We start from the raw sequence: 15,419 nt of genomic DNA, 5'->3' as shown, positions 1-15,419 counted from the left end.
CTCTGTTGTTCGGAAACTGAGCATCATGACTTAGTCTGTAAACATAATCTTATGTTAATCCAACTATTTCCACAAATAAAAAGTTTTTTTTTAAACATATAACAACATTTTAATTGGACAGATAAAGAATCTACTCACCACATGGTAGCAAAACACACATATGAAAGATGGTTGTAATTGGCAAGCTTTCAGAGCCAGTGCTCTGTCTGCATATTACTCTGTCTTCAAACTCAAATCTTGCCAGATGCAGTCCCCAACAATCAGTCTTTCCTTCTCATCCAATGCAGTAAGCATCCCCTGACCCACAATTCTACGTGATTTTCCCAAAATCTATCTCTTTTCCTAGACCTCTCCAATCCTTTTCCTTCATCCCTCTTACTTCCCCTTCAACCCATCTGCCTGAAGGAGGAGTCACTGGCTCCAAAAGCTTACCAATTACAACAATCTTTTATGTATGTGTTCTGTCGGGCTTTGTGAGTAGATTTTTTAAGTATCCAATTAAATTATTTTGTCAACAATTGATTGTTTTCATTGTTATATAATAATATTTGTAACACGTGTAGGGTACAATGACTACTACAGTAATTACAAAAAAAGGAAACAATCAGAAATGATTGCAAATCAAGAAGCACACATGATCATTGCACATAAATGATGCTGAGAATCGACTCAAACTGAGGTGTAGGATTTTGGAATTATACATTATGTGCTACAAACAATACATGCCTTCTCTACCCCTTGCCCATCTGGAACTCTACGAAAAACAGAAATTTTCATGAACTTCAGAAACATTGTTACAGGAATGCATGTACACAAAAAATATAGAATTGGCTGTGTTCCCATACATTACCACAAATGGAACACATGTAGATCTACAAAGCATTTTCATTTTGTTACTAACACAATTTATACATGAGAGTGCTTGTATTATTAACTGACATGCACGTAGATGTTGTGGTGTTGGCAGAAGAGCCAACACTGTTTTTCTAGAGGAGACCGAAATGCATGCGTTTAATTACACGCTGACTGGCGTGAGGTCTGGAACAGGACAATATCTTGAGAATTGGAAATAAAGTACGTAGATGAGGTAATACTTAACTTTAATCCACAATTGTAGACCATCTCTCGTTACGGTACATGCTTCATAATATTAATTATCAATTGAATTCGGCGCCTTGCTAGGTCGTAGCAAATGTAGCTGAAGGCTATGCTAACTATCGTCTCGGCTAATGAGAGCGTAGTTGTCAGTGAACCATTGCTATGAACGTCGGCTGTACAACTGGGGCGAGTGCCAGTACGTCTCTCTAGACCTGCCGTGTGGTGGCGCTCGGTCTGCTATCACTGACAGTGGCGACACGCGGGTCCGACGTATACTAATGGACCGCGGCCGATTTAAAGGCTACCACCTAGCAAGTGTGGTGTCTGGTGGTGACACCACAGATGTACCCATTTCCAATGTAGCATATGTAAGTGTTTCTATTCCTCACTGACATGGCAACAGTCATTCACTAGACTGTTACATAGTTTTTATGTTACGCAGCTATTATTAAGAAAAGATAACAGAAAATGAAATAAGATAGAAAAAATAACAACAGCACTTCCTACCAGGGAATTAAACTGTAAATTAAATAGCAAAAGGGAATTAAAGAGATAACCAACAAAAAAAAATTTAAAAAGGCAGTTAATCATGGGCTGTATTAAGCTCACATGCATAAATACATTCTAAAATTGCAGCTGGTTGAATAAACAATTAACTCTTCAGAAAACCAAGGGCTTCTGACAGTTGTAAATATATTGCTTAATGTCACATTTTATGTGCCATAAAAATAAAGTGTGGTGTGCTGAGTTGTCAAAAGTCGAAGTAGTGTTTGCTATATAGCCAAAAAAGCAAAAATGTAGTTTCTTTGTTATAGGGAAAACACACATCAAGTCAAAGCTTATTCTGCTTGCTCCCAATTCCCTGCTTCCATACTGATAGAAAATAAGGTAACAGTGACAGTAATGTAATATTGTGTACCAACAAAAAATTGAAGACCAATCCCTGTGCAGCCTTCACCCCGTACTACCAGATCAATGGCAAATTCTAAAAGTCACGCAAAGAAATACAGTGTGAAAAGAACTTGTTTTCCCATGTGCACCAACTACACTGATAATTCACATGCTTCCAAAATAATGCAATATCTCAACAGGATTTCACTAGGTCTTATAAGAAGAAAATACTGTATAATATTGTTAGTTCTCATAGCAGATGCAGAATACTGGTCAAAAGCGGGTGGCAAACTTTCAATAAAAATCATGCTACAATTCATATATAATGCTAATGTGTGTTTATGTAAGTGTACCTTTGTATTTTCAATATTGTAACAGCATGCAGGAATCCTGAAAGTGCCAAGAAGAGGTCTGCAGACATTGTGAAGCCATAGACACAAGGCAAAGCCAGAGGGCAGGAAGAAACAGCTGGGAAACATGGAAATCAGAGGGAGGAGATTGTAGTTCTACGATATGTGAGGAGAACAGAGAAAGCACATCAAGAGAGCTTGAGATGATACAGTGAAACTGTGAGTAAACATTTGTAAACAGAACATATAAAAAGTCTCAGAATGATTCTCACTCTACAGCAAAGCTTGGGCTCATTTGAAAATTTCTCATTTGCCATTTCACGTTACTATTAAATTAGCAAACTCTGTACAATAAATTGTTGCAACTGTATCTTTCCTAAGCTAAAACAGTGTTTCCAGACTGTGAAAGCAAGGCAACATAGGGCGTGTACAAATTGTCACACAGGAAAATATATTATGGGAACTATGAGGGTTTCAGATGAAGAACAGGATCAGTCCAGAACAAAATTTTCACTCTGCAGCAGACTGTACATTGATATGAAACTTCCTGTCAGATTAAAACTGCACGCCGGACCGAGACTCGAAGTCAGGACCTCTGTCCTTTGCGGACAAGTGCTCTACCACTGAGCTACCCGAGCAAGACTTGGGACCTATCATCACAACTTCAATTCTGCCAATATCTCGTCCTACCTTCGAAACATGAGCTCTCCTGCGAACCTTACAGAACTAGCACTCCTCGAGGAAAGGATATTGTGGAGACACGGCTTAGCCACAGCCTGGGGGATGTTTACAGAATGAAATTTTCACTCTGCAGCAGAGTGTGCGCTGATATCATACTTCCAGGCAGATTAAAACTGTGTGCGAGACTGAGACTCAAGCTTGGGACATTTTCCTTTTGATCTGCCAGGAAGTTCCATATCAATGCACACTCCACTGCAGAGTGAAAATTTTATTCTGGAAACATTCCCCAACCTGAGGCTAAGCCATGTCTCCACAATGTCCTTGCTTGGAAGGTGGGAGACGAGGTATGGCAGAATTAAAATTGTGAGAACGAGTAATTAGTCGTGCCTGGGTAGCTCAGTGGTAGAGCACTTGCCTGCGAAGGGCAAAGGTCCTGAGTGTCAGTCTCAGTCTGACACACAGTTTCAATCTGCCAGGAAGTTTCATAACAGAATCAGTCCTTTTGGTGAAAATAATAGTAAATTGTTTAAGATTAAATTACTTGAGGAACTTGACTGGAGTCATCGAAAACAGATTTCATACATACTGAAACATATAGCTGTGGGCAGACCTGTTACAATTAATGGTAAGAACAAACCTCGATTAACAATAACGCATCATATAGACCACCACGGTTAGTTATTAGAACCTCAATAAATCATAAATAAAGCCACACATTATTTATAGGAATTTTGTATTATTTTCCAATAACAAATAAAATAAAAGCCTTTCCTACAAAAAAAAGTTTTATGAGGATACTCATTTTTAAATGACTCTGCCAGAACATCAACAGATATCTAATGGCTGATACTGTTTGCAGTGATTAATTGCCTTCATGTAACCAACAAACCTAAATTTTCCTGGCTATTTATGCACAAAACTTAACAGTTTCAGCCTTGGAACAAAAATTTGATGTGCCCCACCACAGTCAATGAAATAGGATTCATTCTTCAGTAGATCCATTTTCCACATCTCTCTATATATACACTACATATTTTCTCTACATATGGATGCATGAAATGGTGACTCATTTTATTTTTCTGTTCCCTGCTCAAGTCCCCATTGTTATACTTCACTTAAATTTTTGTGGCAACCATTTTCCCAGCAAACCATTGTATATGGCAGTCTATCAAAAGCTGCTTCAGAACTAGACTCCAAGATACTGTACAGGTGTGTCAATTATGTCTGTCTCCGGTGTTAATCGCCAACAGTGTAGACAGACAATAAGGGCTTTATCTTTCTATATACTTGAAATACACTACTCTTGTTAAGATATCAATTTGTATTTTATTTTTTTATACAAGAATCTGGACATTCAAGTTTTCTTAAAGTATGTCAGTTCTGTAAAAAATTTCAAGATACAGTAGGCTTCTCTAAAGTTACATTTAGGAATATTCCAACACACTTAGATCTAAATAGTTACAAACTGCCTAATCGCACAATACAACATGTACTGACAAACTGAGAGCCATTTTTCTTTGTCGAATAAATAGCACGATGAGCCCTTCCGGTTAGTTCTGGACATAAAATACCTCCCCATTTGGATGCTCAAATGGAAGATGCTCAGGGAGGCAACATTAAAAAAAAAAGAGAAGAAGATTATGATTAGGGAATATAGAATGTAAAGACAACATTACAAGTGGAAAAGTTGTACAATTTGAAGGAGGAAATTAAAAGAAACCCGAGTGGAAATCAAAGTTATTCTGAAGGGATACATAACTCAGTTCTTGATGTGTCATAATTATCAGCTAGTAATTCAGTCAGATTTTACAACTGACAGAATTCTGTAATTTTTTAATATAAACACTACTTGATTTGCACTCATATATTTAAGGTCTTTTGTTTACAACAAAATATATAACTGATGAGAATACAATACCATTACTAGCATAATCACTGCATTAAATAGGTAGTAATATCTCTCTCATGGACAATTACTTCACACACTTTGGAACTGCCAAGTTTCCACACAAACACAAAATACACTCATAACAGACACAAGATACAGAAGGATGAATCTCTATCCATACAGCACAGGGAATCACTACTTCAAGCAGGTTACACATACACGCTGCCACTGACGAAATAAATCACACGCAAAACCACCCACACTAACGATCAGGAACTCACTTGACAAAACTCACCCCTCTCTTGGTGTTAAGTTCAAATTAACATGTATCCCCTTCAAAAAGAACTTACTTTTTCTGCAGGTGATAATGGCGAGCAGCCATATGTCTCTTTAAATTATCACCCCTAGTAAACCGATAGTCACAGTGAGAGCACTGAAACTGGGGTTCTTTACCACACTGAAGCTTCATATGTCTCCATAGCCCTTGTGGATGCTGATACGACTTCCCACAAGAATGACAACTAAACCGTTTACGCGATACCGTCTGGGATGTTGTCGAAGTCATGCTACTCAAATCAGCAAGGCCAAATATCGAATGTATATGGTTAGTTCCTCGAGTACAAAAGTTCTCTTCATATTTAAGACCTTCACTTACTCTCCTGACTTCTGCATTGTCAACTTCAGCACCGTCACAATCATCACGATAATCATCATCGCCAGGATAATCGTTGTCATCGGCAGTAAGATCTTCCACAATTTCCATATGAGTCTCAAGGATCTCAGATTTTATTTCTATTGGTACCTCCTCCAGTTGGTGTGTAGTCATATCCGCTGTCCTATTGTCTGCTAATACTGCTTCTGGCATTATGAACTGTTCATTTTCTGTAACAGCCATTTCAGCACTGGGGCTTTGCAACTCATTGCACACAGACTGAGAAGGAATTGGACTGAAAAGTGTTTCAGAAGTTGAGTTACTCATTATGGGCAGTACTTGTCTTTGAGATGGAAGCTGATGCACACTATCAAGGTCAGGAGTGATGACCTCTTGAAGCACATTTTGGCCTTTACTCCTATCAGAACCAAAATGATTAATACTTGTTCCGTACTTTTCGATGGATTTATAATCAGAATCTAATTCCCTCGTACCTAAGTCCTGCAAGGACACAACTGGAGAGCATCTTCTAAATGACTGTACCTTATCATTTAGCTCTGTCTGGTCTGAGGTAAAGTGTGATACAGAAGCAGGTTCAGATTGCTGAGTTTCTGGAGGTACTGACGGTCCATTGCTTCCTCTGCCTTTCTGTACGTTGGCGTCATCCACACATCCACTGCCAGACAGCCCCCTTACCTGAAGGGACTCTGACAACTTCAGAACACAACTAAGCTCCTCATGTGGTATATTTACTTCGCCACGGTACATAAAATCCATCAATGCCTTCACCACGGCATACTTTACATCATGCAGTATGATAATAGGATGCTTCTCATAGTTTTTAGTGAACAGTTCCTCAAAATATGGACTACATGCTGAAAGAATTATTTTATGTGCTCTTAAATGCTGCCCCTGTGCACTAATTGTGCAGTCTGTTAATTTCTCATTGTCCAACAGAGCATCAAAAACAGACACCAAAGTAGACTGGTGCTTATTCCACCTCAAATGAACATTGTTGCTCTGGTCCATTTTCTCTAGCTGTGTTCACGAGACTTCGAACTCTTGTATAAATATGCCTGAACTACTACAGTGATACCATTTACTAGTAAAGTTTAGTTTTCTTGCAACAACACAAAAATAATTATCTCCAAATAGGTAATCTTCATGCAGTGAAGTAATGTTTCTCAGATTTCAGCAGAGTGGAATCTTCAATCATTTGAGAATAACAGATAATCCGTGGTACAGATTCTCTTCCAAATCGTAGATACAGTTGCTGTTCCAGAAATTTTGAGCGCCTGACCTAGTGTGGAAACAATCTTATGTTAATCCAATTATCTCCAGGAAGAATAAGTTATAAAATTATTTACACTGCATAATTGTAGGATACAAAGACCATTAGGGTAACTAACTAGAAATGGTTACAAATCTCCAGGAAGAATCAGTTATGAAATTATTTCAGTGCGCGATTTTAGGGCACAAGGACTTTTCAGGTAACTGACCAGAAATGATTACAAATTAAGATGATGTACGATTGTTTCACATTAATATTGTTGAAAATTCAGCCAAACAAAGGTGGTTTTGCTGTAACATTGGGTGGAAAAGTTTCACTTGTTCTGCCCAGACAATTTACTCTGTGCAGAAATACGTTTTGTACATTTATTTGTATTATGTTAAATGAAATAAACTTCAACTTACAAACTCTTTTCTGGAACAGAGCCATATCCAAAAATGAAAAATAGCAGTTACTGAAATTTTCACACACAATTTTATTATGAAAATACTAGCTGAGTACTGCTTTGCCTGTATATACAGTATGGTGTGCACATTTCTTTTTTTTTTCAAATTTTTATGTTGTTCACAAATTGCAACACCACCTAAACTTTTCACACTAAGCCATAGAAGCATGATCTTTTCTGAATGCACTGCTGACCAAAATGCGATTCTCTCAGCTGGAGTCTAAGGTTTTTGTTAATCATGCATTTTAGGTTCTTCTGGTGATATTTCACAGAAACTTTCAAACCCCAACATATATTTCTCAATATGTAACTCAGAAGCAAAACACCAATTTTCATCGACTTAGTTAAAAAAAATAAAATTTAATACAACATTATATTTTCTTAAAACTTTCATGCCTTATTTCAACACCTTAGGGATAGAATTTCCAAAAACAGTGAAACATGTATTTTTATTTCTAACAGAGAAGCCAAACAAATTTTCGTACATTTAGCTTCGGAAATGCTGACTTTTCATCCTGTATTTCACTCCCTTTGGGCACTAAATTTCTGAAAACAATGAAACATGTATTTTTTTTATTTCTAACGAAGAAGTCAAACATCAAATTTCATAAGTGTAGCTTTGAAAATGCTTTAGTAGTTTCTTTAATAATGATTTCTTTTCAAAAAAATCATTCACCAGCTATTCTACCCCTTTAGTCATTGATTTTCCAAAAATGCTGAAATATGTATTTTTTCATTTATAAATCAGTTTTCATAATCCTAGCTTCAAAATTGCCATAACAGTAACATACTTTCAAAAAGCCTTTCATCCCCTATTTCACCCCCTCAGAAGTTGACTTTCCAAGAATGCTAAAAAACTAATTTTTTTATTTGTAATTAAGATATCAAATACAAATTTTCATAGCTGTGGTTTTAAAAATACTTTAGTAGTTCTTTAATAATGATATGTTTAAAAAAATTTCACCAGCTATTTCACCTCCATAGGAGTTAAATTTCCTGAACTGCTGAAACACGTATTTCTTTATTTCCCATCAAGAAACCAAATACCAGTTTTTGTGGGTCTAGCTTCAAAACTGCCTTAATTGCTACATTTTTCAAAAACCTTTCAAACCCTATTTAAACCTTTAGAAGTAGAATTTTGAAAAATCTCTTAAATAATGCCTACAGTATAAGATCAACACCCTCAAGTTTCTATCCTTAGCAGTTTGGGCTGGGTGGTGACAAGACTTTGATCAGTTACATTGACACATTGATAGTGTATATGTTTTTCATTCAGAAATCACAGAAAAACAGATTAATCTTAACACTGATTTTTTTTGTTTTCTTAAAGGAAAAGCTTGAGAATTTATGGAATACACATGTTGTTAATGAAACGAACATTCAGTTGTGGAGAAACATTTGGATAAGTCCTCACTGTAACTTTTTAACCCATCATTCAACAATTTGATGCATATTCTTTGCCATTTTTAACGATTTGGAGTTCTTCACTTAAATCCATTTTCTCCCCCTTGCCCATTTAGTGAAATATGAGGAGACAAGATCAAATATTTTGAAGCAGTGCCTCCTGAAATTAAAGTGGATGGCTACTGCCCTCTTGTAGTACCTGCCTGTGTGAAATGCATTAATGTACTCAATTCAGTACACCACACTGCGAAGATGGCAAGTCTGTCTGTAATGTAAGTAGCTGTTCTCTATTTCCTGTAATATCATTAGCGATGCTGTACTCAAAAATTTAGGGATTCTTTCACAAGAACGGCAGAAACTCAAGCTTACATACTGAGGAAAAATACAAAAGGGTGAGTGAAGCACAAAATGTGGTAATTACAATACTGCTACGGAATAGCAAAGACCATAATTGAACAGCTCTCAAATTCTGAAATTTAAACACTCATTTCCTTTCACATTCATTTTCATAATTAATGTATAAAGAACCTACACAAGGATTTAACTGATAGTAAGCTGTAAATGCTGCATCTCATTTACTAGTTTTTTTTTTCTCAAGTAAACATTATCTATTTAGAATGAAGCAAATTTTTATTTTGCGGAAACCCAGCTATTTCAGAAACTTATTTGTACCACAACTTGTGTGGGTGTCTGAGACATTCTGTAAGAAAACCTATTCCTTCAAAAAAAATTCTTGAAGAGATCATGGTTAGACAAAGGTGTCAAAGTCAAAGTCATACCCCGCCAACAGTGTCACAAGCCCAATTTGGAAAGGAAAACTGGGTTTGTATGTTGTAAGAATATTTTTAGGAAATAATGAAATCACTCATCTACTCCCTCCCAGGAACCATGGACCTTGCCGTTGGTCGGGAGGCTTACGTGCCTCAGCAATACTGATGGCCGTACTGTAGGTGCAACCACAACGGAGGGGTATCTGTTGAGAGGCCAGACAAACGTGTGGTTCCTGAAGAGGGGCAGCAGCCTTTTCAGTAGGCAACAGTCTGGATGATTGACTAATCTGGCTTTGTAACACTAACCAAAACGGCCTTGCTGTGCTCGTACTGCGAACGGCTGAAAGCAAGGGGAAACTACAGGCGTAATTTTTCCCGAGGGCAAGCACCTTTACTGTATGGATAAATGATGATGGTGTTCTCTTGGGTAAAATATTCCAGAGGTAAAATAGTCCCCCATTTGGATCTCCGGGCGGGGACTACTCAAGAGGACGTCGTTATCAGGAGAAAGAAAACTGGCATTCTACGGATCGGAGTGTGGAATGTCAGATCCCTTAATCGGGCAGGTAGGTTAAAAAATTTAAAAAGGGAAATGGATAGGTTAAAGTTAGATATAGTGAGAATTAGTGAAGTTCGGTGGCAGGAGGAACAAGACTTTTGGTCAGGTGAATACAGGGTTATAAATACAAAATCAAATAGGGGTAATGCAGGGGTAGGTTTAATAATCAATATAAAAATAAGAGTGTGGGTAAGCTACTACAAACAGCATAGTGAATGCATTATTGTGGTCAAGATAGACACGAAGCCCACGCCTACTACAGTAATAAAAGTTTATATGCCAACTAGTTCAGCAGATGATGAAGAAATTTATGAAATGTATGATGACATAAAAGAAATTATTCAGGTATTGAAGGGAGACGAAAATTTAATAGTCACGGGTGACTGGAATTCGAGAGTAGAAAAAGGGAGAGAAGGAAACATAGTGGGTGAATATGGATTGAGAGAGAGAAATGAAAGACGAAGCCATCTGGTAGAATTTTGCACAGAGCATAACTTACTCATAGCTAACACTTGGTTCAAGAATCATAAAAGAAGATTGTATACATGGAAGAAGCCTGGAGATACTGACAGGTTTCAGATAGATTATATAATGGTAAGACAGATATTTAGGAACCAGGTTTTAAATTGTAAGACATTTCCAGGGGCAGATGTGGACTCTGACCACAATCTATTGGTTATGAACTCTAGATTAAAACTGAATAAACTGCAAAAAGGTGGGAATTTAGGGGATGGGACCTGGATAAACTGACTAAACCAGAGGTTGTACAGAGTTTCAGAGAGAGCATAAGGGAACAATTTAATAAGGGAAAGAAATAAAGTAGGAGGACAATGGGTAGCTCTGAGGGACGAATTGCAGGCAAAACGCCTCAAAAATGAGATCGACAGGAAGTGGAAAATGGCTAAGCAGGGATGGCTAGCAGACAAATGTAAGGATGTAGAGGCTTATCTCACTAGGGGTAAGATAGATACTGCCTACAGGAAAATTAAAGAGACCTTTGGAGAAAAGAGAACTACTTGTATGAATATCAAGAGCTCAGATGGAAACCCAGTTCTAAACAAAGAAGGGAAAGCAGAAAGGTGGAAGGAGTATATAGAGGGTCTATACAAGGGCGATGCACTTGAGGACAATATTATGGAAATGGAAGAGGATGTAGATAAAGATGAAATGGGAGATACGATACTGCATGAAGAGTTTGACAGAGCACTGAAAGACCTGAGTCGAAACAAGGCCCCAGGAGTAGACAACATTCCATTAGAACTACTGACGGCCTTGGGAGAGCCAGTCCTGACAAAACTCTACCATCTGGTGAGCAAGATGTATGAGACAGGCGAAATACCCTCAGACTTCAAGAAGAATATAATAATTCCAATCCCAAAGAAAGCAGGTGCTGACAGATGTGAAAATTACCGAACTATCAGTTTAATAAGTCACAGCTGCAAAATACTAACGTGAATTCTTTACAGACGAATGGAAAAACTGGTAGAAGCCGACCTCGGAGAAGATCAGTTTCGATTCCGTAGAAATGTTGGAACACGTGAGGCAATACTGACCCTACAACTTATCTTAGAAAATAGATTAAGGAATGGCAAACCCATGTTTCCAGCAATTGTAGACTTAGAGAAAGCTTTTGACAATGTTGACTGGGATACTCTCTTTCAAATTCTGAAGATGGCAGGGGTAAAATACAGGGAGCAAAAGGCTATTTACAATTTGTACAGAAACCAGATGGCAGTTATAAGAGTCCAGGAGCATGAAAGGGAAGCAGCGGTTGGGAAGGGAGTGAGACAGGGTTGTAGCCTCTCCCTGATGTTATTCAATCTGTGTATTGAGCAAGCAGTAAAGGAAACAAAAGAAACATTCGGAGTAGGTATTAAAATCCATGGAGAAGAAATAATAACTTTGACGTTTGCCGATGACATTGTAATTCTGTCAGAGACAGCAAAGGACTTGGAAGAGCAGTTGAATGGAATGGACAGTGTCTTGAAAGGAGAATATAAGATGAACATCAACAAAAGCAAAACAAGGATAATGGAATGCAGTCGAATTTAGTCAGTTGATGCTGAGGGAATTAGATTAGGAAATGAGACACTTAAAGTAGTAAAAGAGTTTTGCTATTTGGGGAGCAAAATAACTGATGATGGTCGAAGTAGAGAGGATATAAAATGTAAATGGCTCTGAGCACTATGGGACTTAACTACTAAGGTCATCAGCCCCCTAGAACTACTTAAACCTAACTAACCTAAGGACATCACACACATCCATGCCCGAGGCAGGATTCGAACCTGCGACCGTATCGGTCGCGCGGTTCCAGACTGTAGCGCCTAGAACCAGTTGGCCACCACGGCCGGCTATAAAATGTAGACTGGCAATGGCAAGGAAAGCGTTTCTGAAGAAGAGAAATTTGTTAACATCGAGTATAGGTTTAAGTCACAGGAAGTTGTTTCTGAAAGTATTTGTATGGAGTGTAGCCATGTATGGAAGTGAAACATGGACGATAAATAGTTTGGACAAGAAGAGAATAGAAGCTTTTGAAATGTGGTGCTACAGAAGAATGCTGAAGATTAGATGGGAAGATCACATAACTAATGAGGAGGTATTGAATAGAACTGGGAAGAGGAGGAGTTTGTGGCACAACTTGACAAGAAGAAGGGACCGGTTGGTAGGACATGTTCTGAGGCGTCAAGGGATCACAAATTTAGCATTGGAGGGCAGTGTGGAGGGTAAAAATCATAGAGGGAGACCAAGAGATGAATACATTAAGCAGATTCAGAAGGATGTAGGTTGCAGTAGGTACTGGAAGATGAAGAAGATTGCACAGGATAGAGTAGCATGGAGAGCTGCATCAAACCACTCTCAAGACTGAAGACCACCACAACAACAACAACAACAACAACAACTCATCTACTGTGTCTGGCAAACTTCTTTATACTGTTCACCTTAAATCTCACTGAACAGTTTAACCGAGTCAGCATTTATGATTGTGTGAAACTGTGCTTCTCAGCTAAACCCAACCGATAGCGATGCTTTATTAATAATACAAACACTCAGTGAATTTTTGAACTACTTCTTTAATAGATAGTATGTGTTAACAAGTGGTACAGTTTCCTGTAACTTCTGTAACACAAATTTGCCTTCTACTGACGGGTAATAATGTAAGTTAAATATAATGCTATTTACAGGGTTATTACAAATGATTGAAGCGATTTCACAGCTCTACAATAACTTTATTATTTGAGATATTTTCACAATGCTTTGCACACACATTCAAAAACTCAAAAAGTTTTTTTAGGCATTCACAAATGTTCGATATGTGCCCCTTTAGTGATTCGGCAGACATCAAGCCGATAATCAAGTTCCTCCCACACTCGGCACAGCATGTCCCCATCAATGAGTTCGAAAGCATCGTTGATACGAGCTCGCAGTTCTGGCACGTTTCTTGGTAGAGGAGGTTTAAACACTGAATCTTTCACATAACCCCACAGAAGGAAATCACATGGGGTTAAGTCGGGAGAGCGTGGAGGCCATGACATGAATTGCTGATCATGATCTCCACCACGACCGATCCATCGGTTTTCCAATCTCCTGTTTAAGAAATGCCGAACATCATGATGGAAGTGCGGTGGAGCACCATCCTGTTGAAAGATGAAGTCGGCGCTGTCGGTCTCCAGTTGTGGCATGAGCCAATTTTCCAGCATGTCCAGATACACGTGTCCTGTAACGTTTCTTTCGCAGAAGAAAAAGGGGCCGTAAACTTTAAACCGTGAAATTGCACAAAACACGTTAACTTTTGGCAAATTGCGAATTTGCTGCACAAATGCGTGAAGATTCTCTACCACCCAGATTCGCACATTGTGTCTGTTCACTTCACCTTTAAGAAAAAATGTTGCTTCATCACTGAAAACAAGTTTCGCACTGAACGCATCCTCTTCCATGAGCTGTTGCAACCGCGCCGAAAGTTCAAAGCGTTTGACTTTGTCATTGGGTGTCAGGGCTTGTAGCAATTGTAAACGGTAAGGCTTCTGCTTTAGCCTTTTCCGTAAGATTTTCCAAACCATCGGCTGTGGTACGTTTAGCTCCCTGCTTGCTTTATTCATCGCCTTCCGCGGGCTACGCGTGAAACTTGCCCGCGTGCGTTCAACCGTTTCTTCGCTCACTGCAGGCCGACCCGTTGATTTCCCCTTACAGAGGCATCCAGAAGCTTTAAACTGCGCATACCATCGCCGAATGGAGTTAGCAGTTGGTGGATCTTTGTTGAACTTCGTCCTGAAGTGTCGTTGCACTGTTACGACTGACTGACGTGAGTGCATTTCAAGCACAACATACGCTTTCTCGGCTCCTGTCGCCATTTTGTCTCACTGCGCTCTCGAGCGCTCTGGCGGCAGAAACCTGAAGTGCGGCTTCAGCCGAACAAAACTTTATGAGTTTTTCTACGTATCTGTAGTGTGTCGTGACCATATGTCAATGAATGGAGCTACGGTGAATTTATGAAATCGCTTCAATCATTTGTAATAGCCCTGTATATCTAGTGTACTATCTTAAAAGCATAACCCCTCTAGTGTAAGTTAAGCTCAGTGTATGTGTAGTGTCTTTATTTTGTGTAGTCTTCTACATGCCTTAAATCAAATGCATGCTCAGCCTTGATGCGAGATGAAATTTATTTCACTTAATAAAAAATGTATAAAAGTACAAAATAATTGTAACTCACAGTAAATTGCCTTTGCTGATCCAACAAAATTTGTCCCCAATAACTGCACCCAACACAAACAAAAACCTTTCACTCAAGGTACATGTAATCAGTCAATATAATAACACAAAACCTGACAATGTATCCTCAGAAAATCTGCACTCACTCGGTAAATAGATTTTCTATTGTCCATCTAGACTGCTTTAATATTTTTAATCGATTGGTTCGGTACACATGATACATCCTCAGCTGTATAAATAAGAGACCTGTAGATAAAAGTAAAATAGCACCTAATACAACAATATGCAATGAAGTTATTACACAAATTAAAAATTAAATCTGACTGTATTACTTATAAGAGTAGTGAGGACAGAATAGTGGTCTGGTAGAAACCATTTTATATACATAGCCCACAAGGCAACTGCCAGCAGGCGGCATCTGATGCATTTGCCACATATGAATGAAAAATACATTTCAAAACTGAATTAAAAATAATTTTTTTTGTTTCTTGAGAATACTGTTCTTGGAAATACTTGATTAAAAGTTGTGGTTTGCCTGGGGCAAAGCATTATAAAATATCACAAAAATATGTAACTCGGATGGCAAATGGCGTACAAATCTGCGACACAGCCACGGGCATCCGGATGGCACCCTCCTTTGCCACCTTTATATGGGTCACCTAGAGGAGACTTTCCTATCCTCC

General features: G+C 38.4%; 1 protein-coding gene across 4 annotated transcripts in view; it reads right to left on the bottom strand.

Moving 5' to 3' along the window:
• Nucleotides 1-15,419, bottom strand: part of LOC124551124 (longitudinals lacking protein, isoforms N/O/W/X/Y-like) — a 284,378-nt gene that overhangs the window by 30,171 nt on the left and 238,788 nt on the right. For 2 of the 4 annotated variants that reach the window (XM_047126083.1, XM_047126084.1), the window contains one exon: nt 4,327-6,860. The exons of the other annotated variants lie outside the window; for them this stretch is intronic. In XM_047126083.1, coding sequence (XP_046982039.1) covers nt 5,255-6,589 — 1,335 coding nt within the window. In that variant the 5' untranslated portion in view covers nt 6,590-6,860 and the 3' untranslated portion in view covers nt 4,327-5,254. Of the gene's footprint in view, nt 1-4,326; nt 6,861-15,419 lie in introns of those variants that run through there. 4 annotated transcript variants of the gene reach the window in all.

The sequence above is a fragment of the Schistocerca americana genome, chromosome 9 (assembly GCF_021461395.2).
Source record: "Schistocerca americana isolate TAMUIC-IGC-003095 chromosome 9, iqSchAmer2.1, whole genome shotgun sequence".
Taxonomy (NCBI): domain Eukaryota; kingdom Metazoa; phylum Arthropoda; class Insecta; order Orthoptera; family Acrididae; genus Schistocerca; species Schistocerca americana.
Note: the sequence above shows the minus strand (reverse complement) of the source record. Positions and strands in the feature narration are given on the sequence as shown.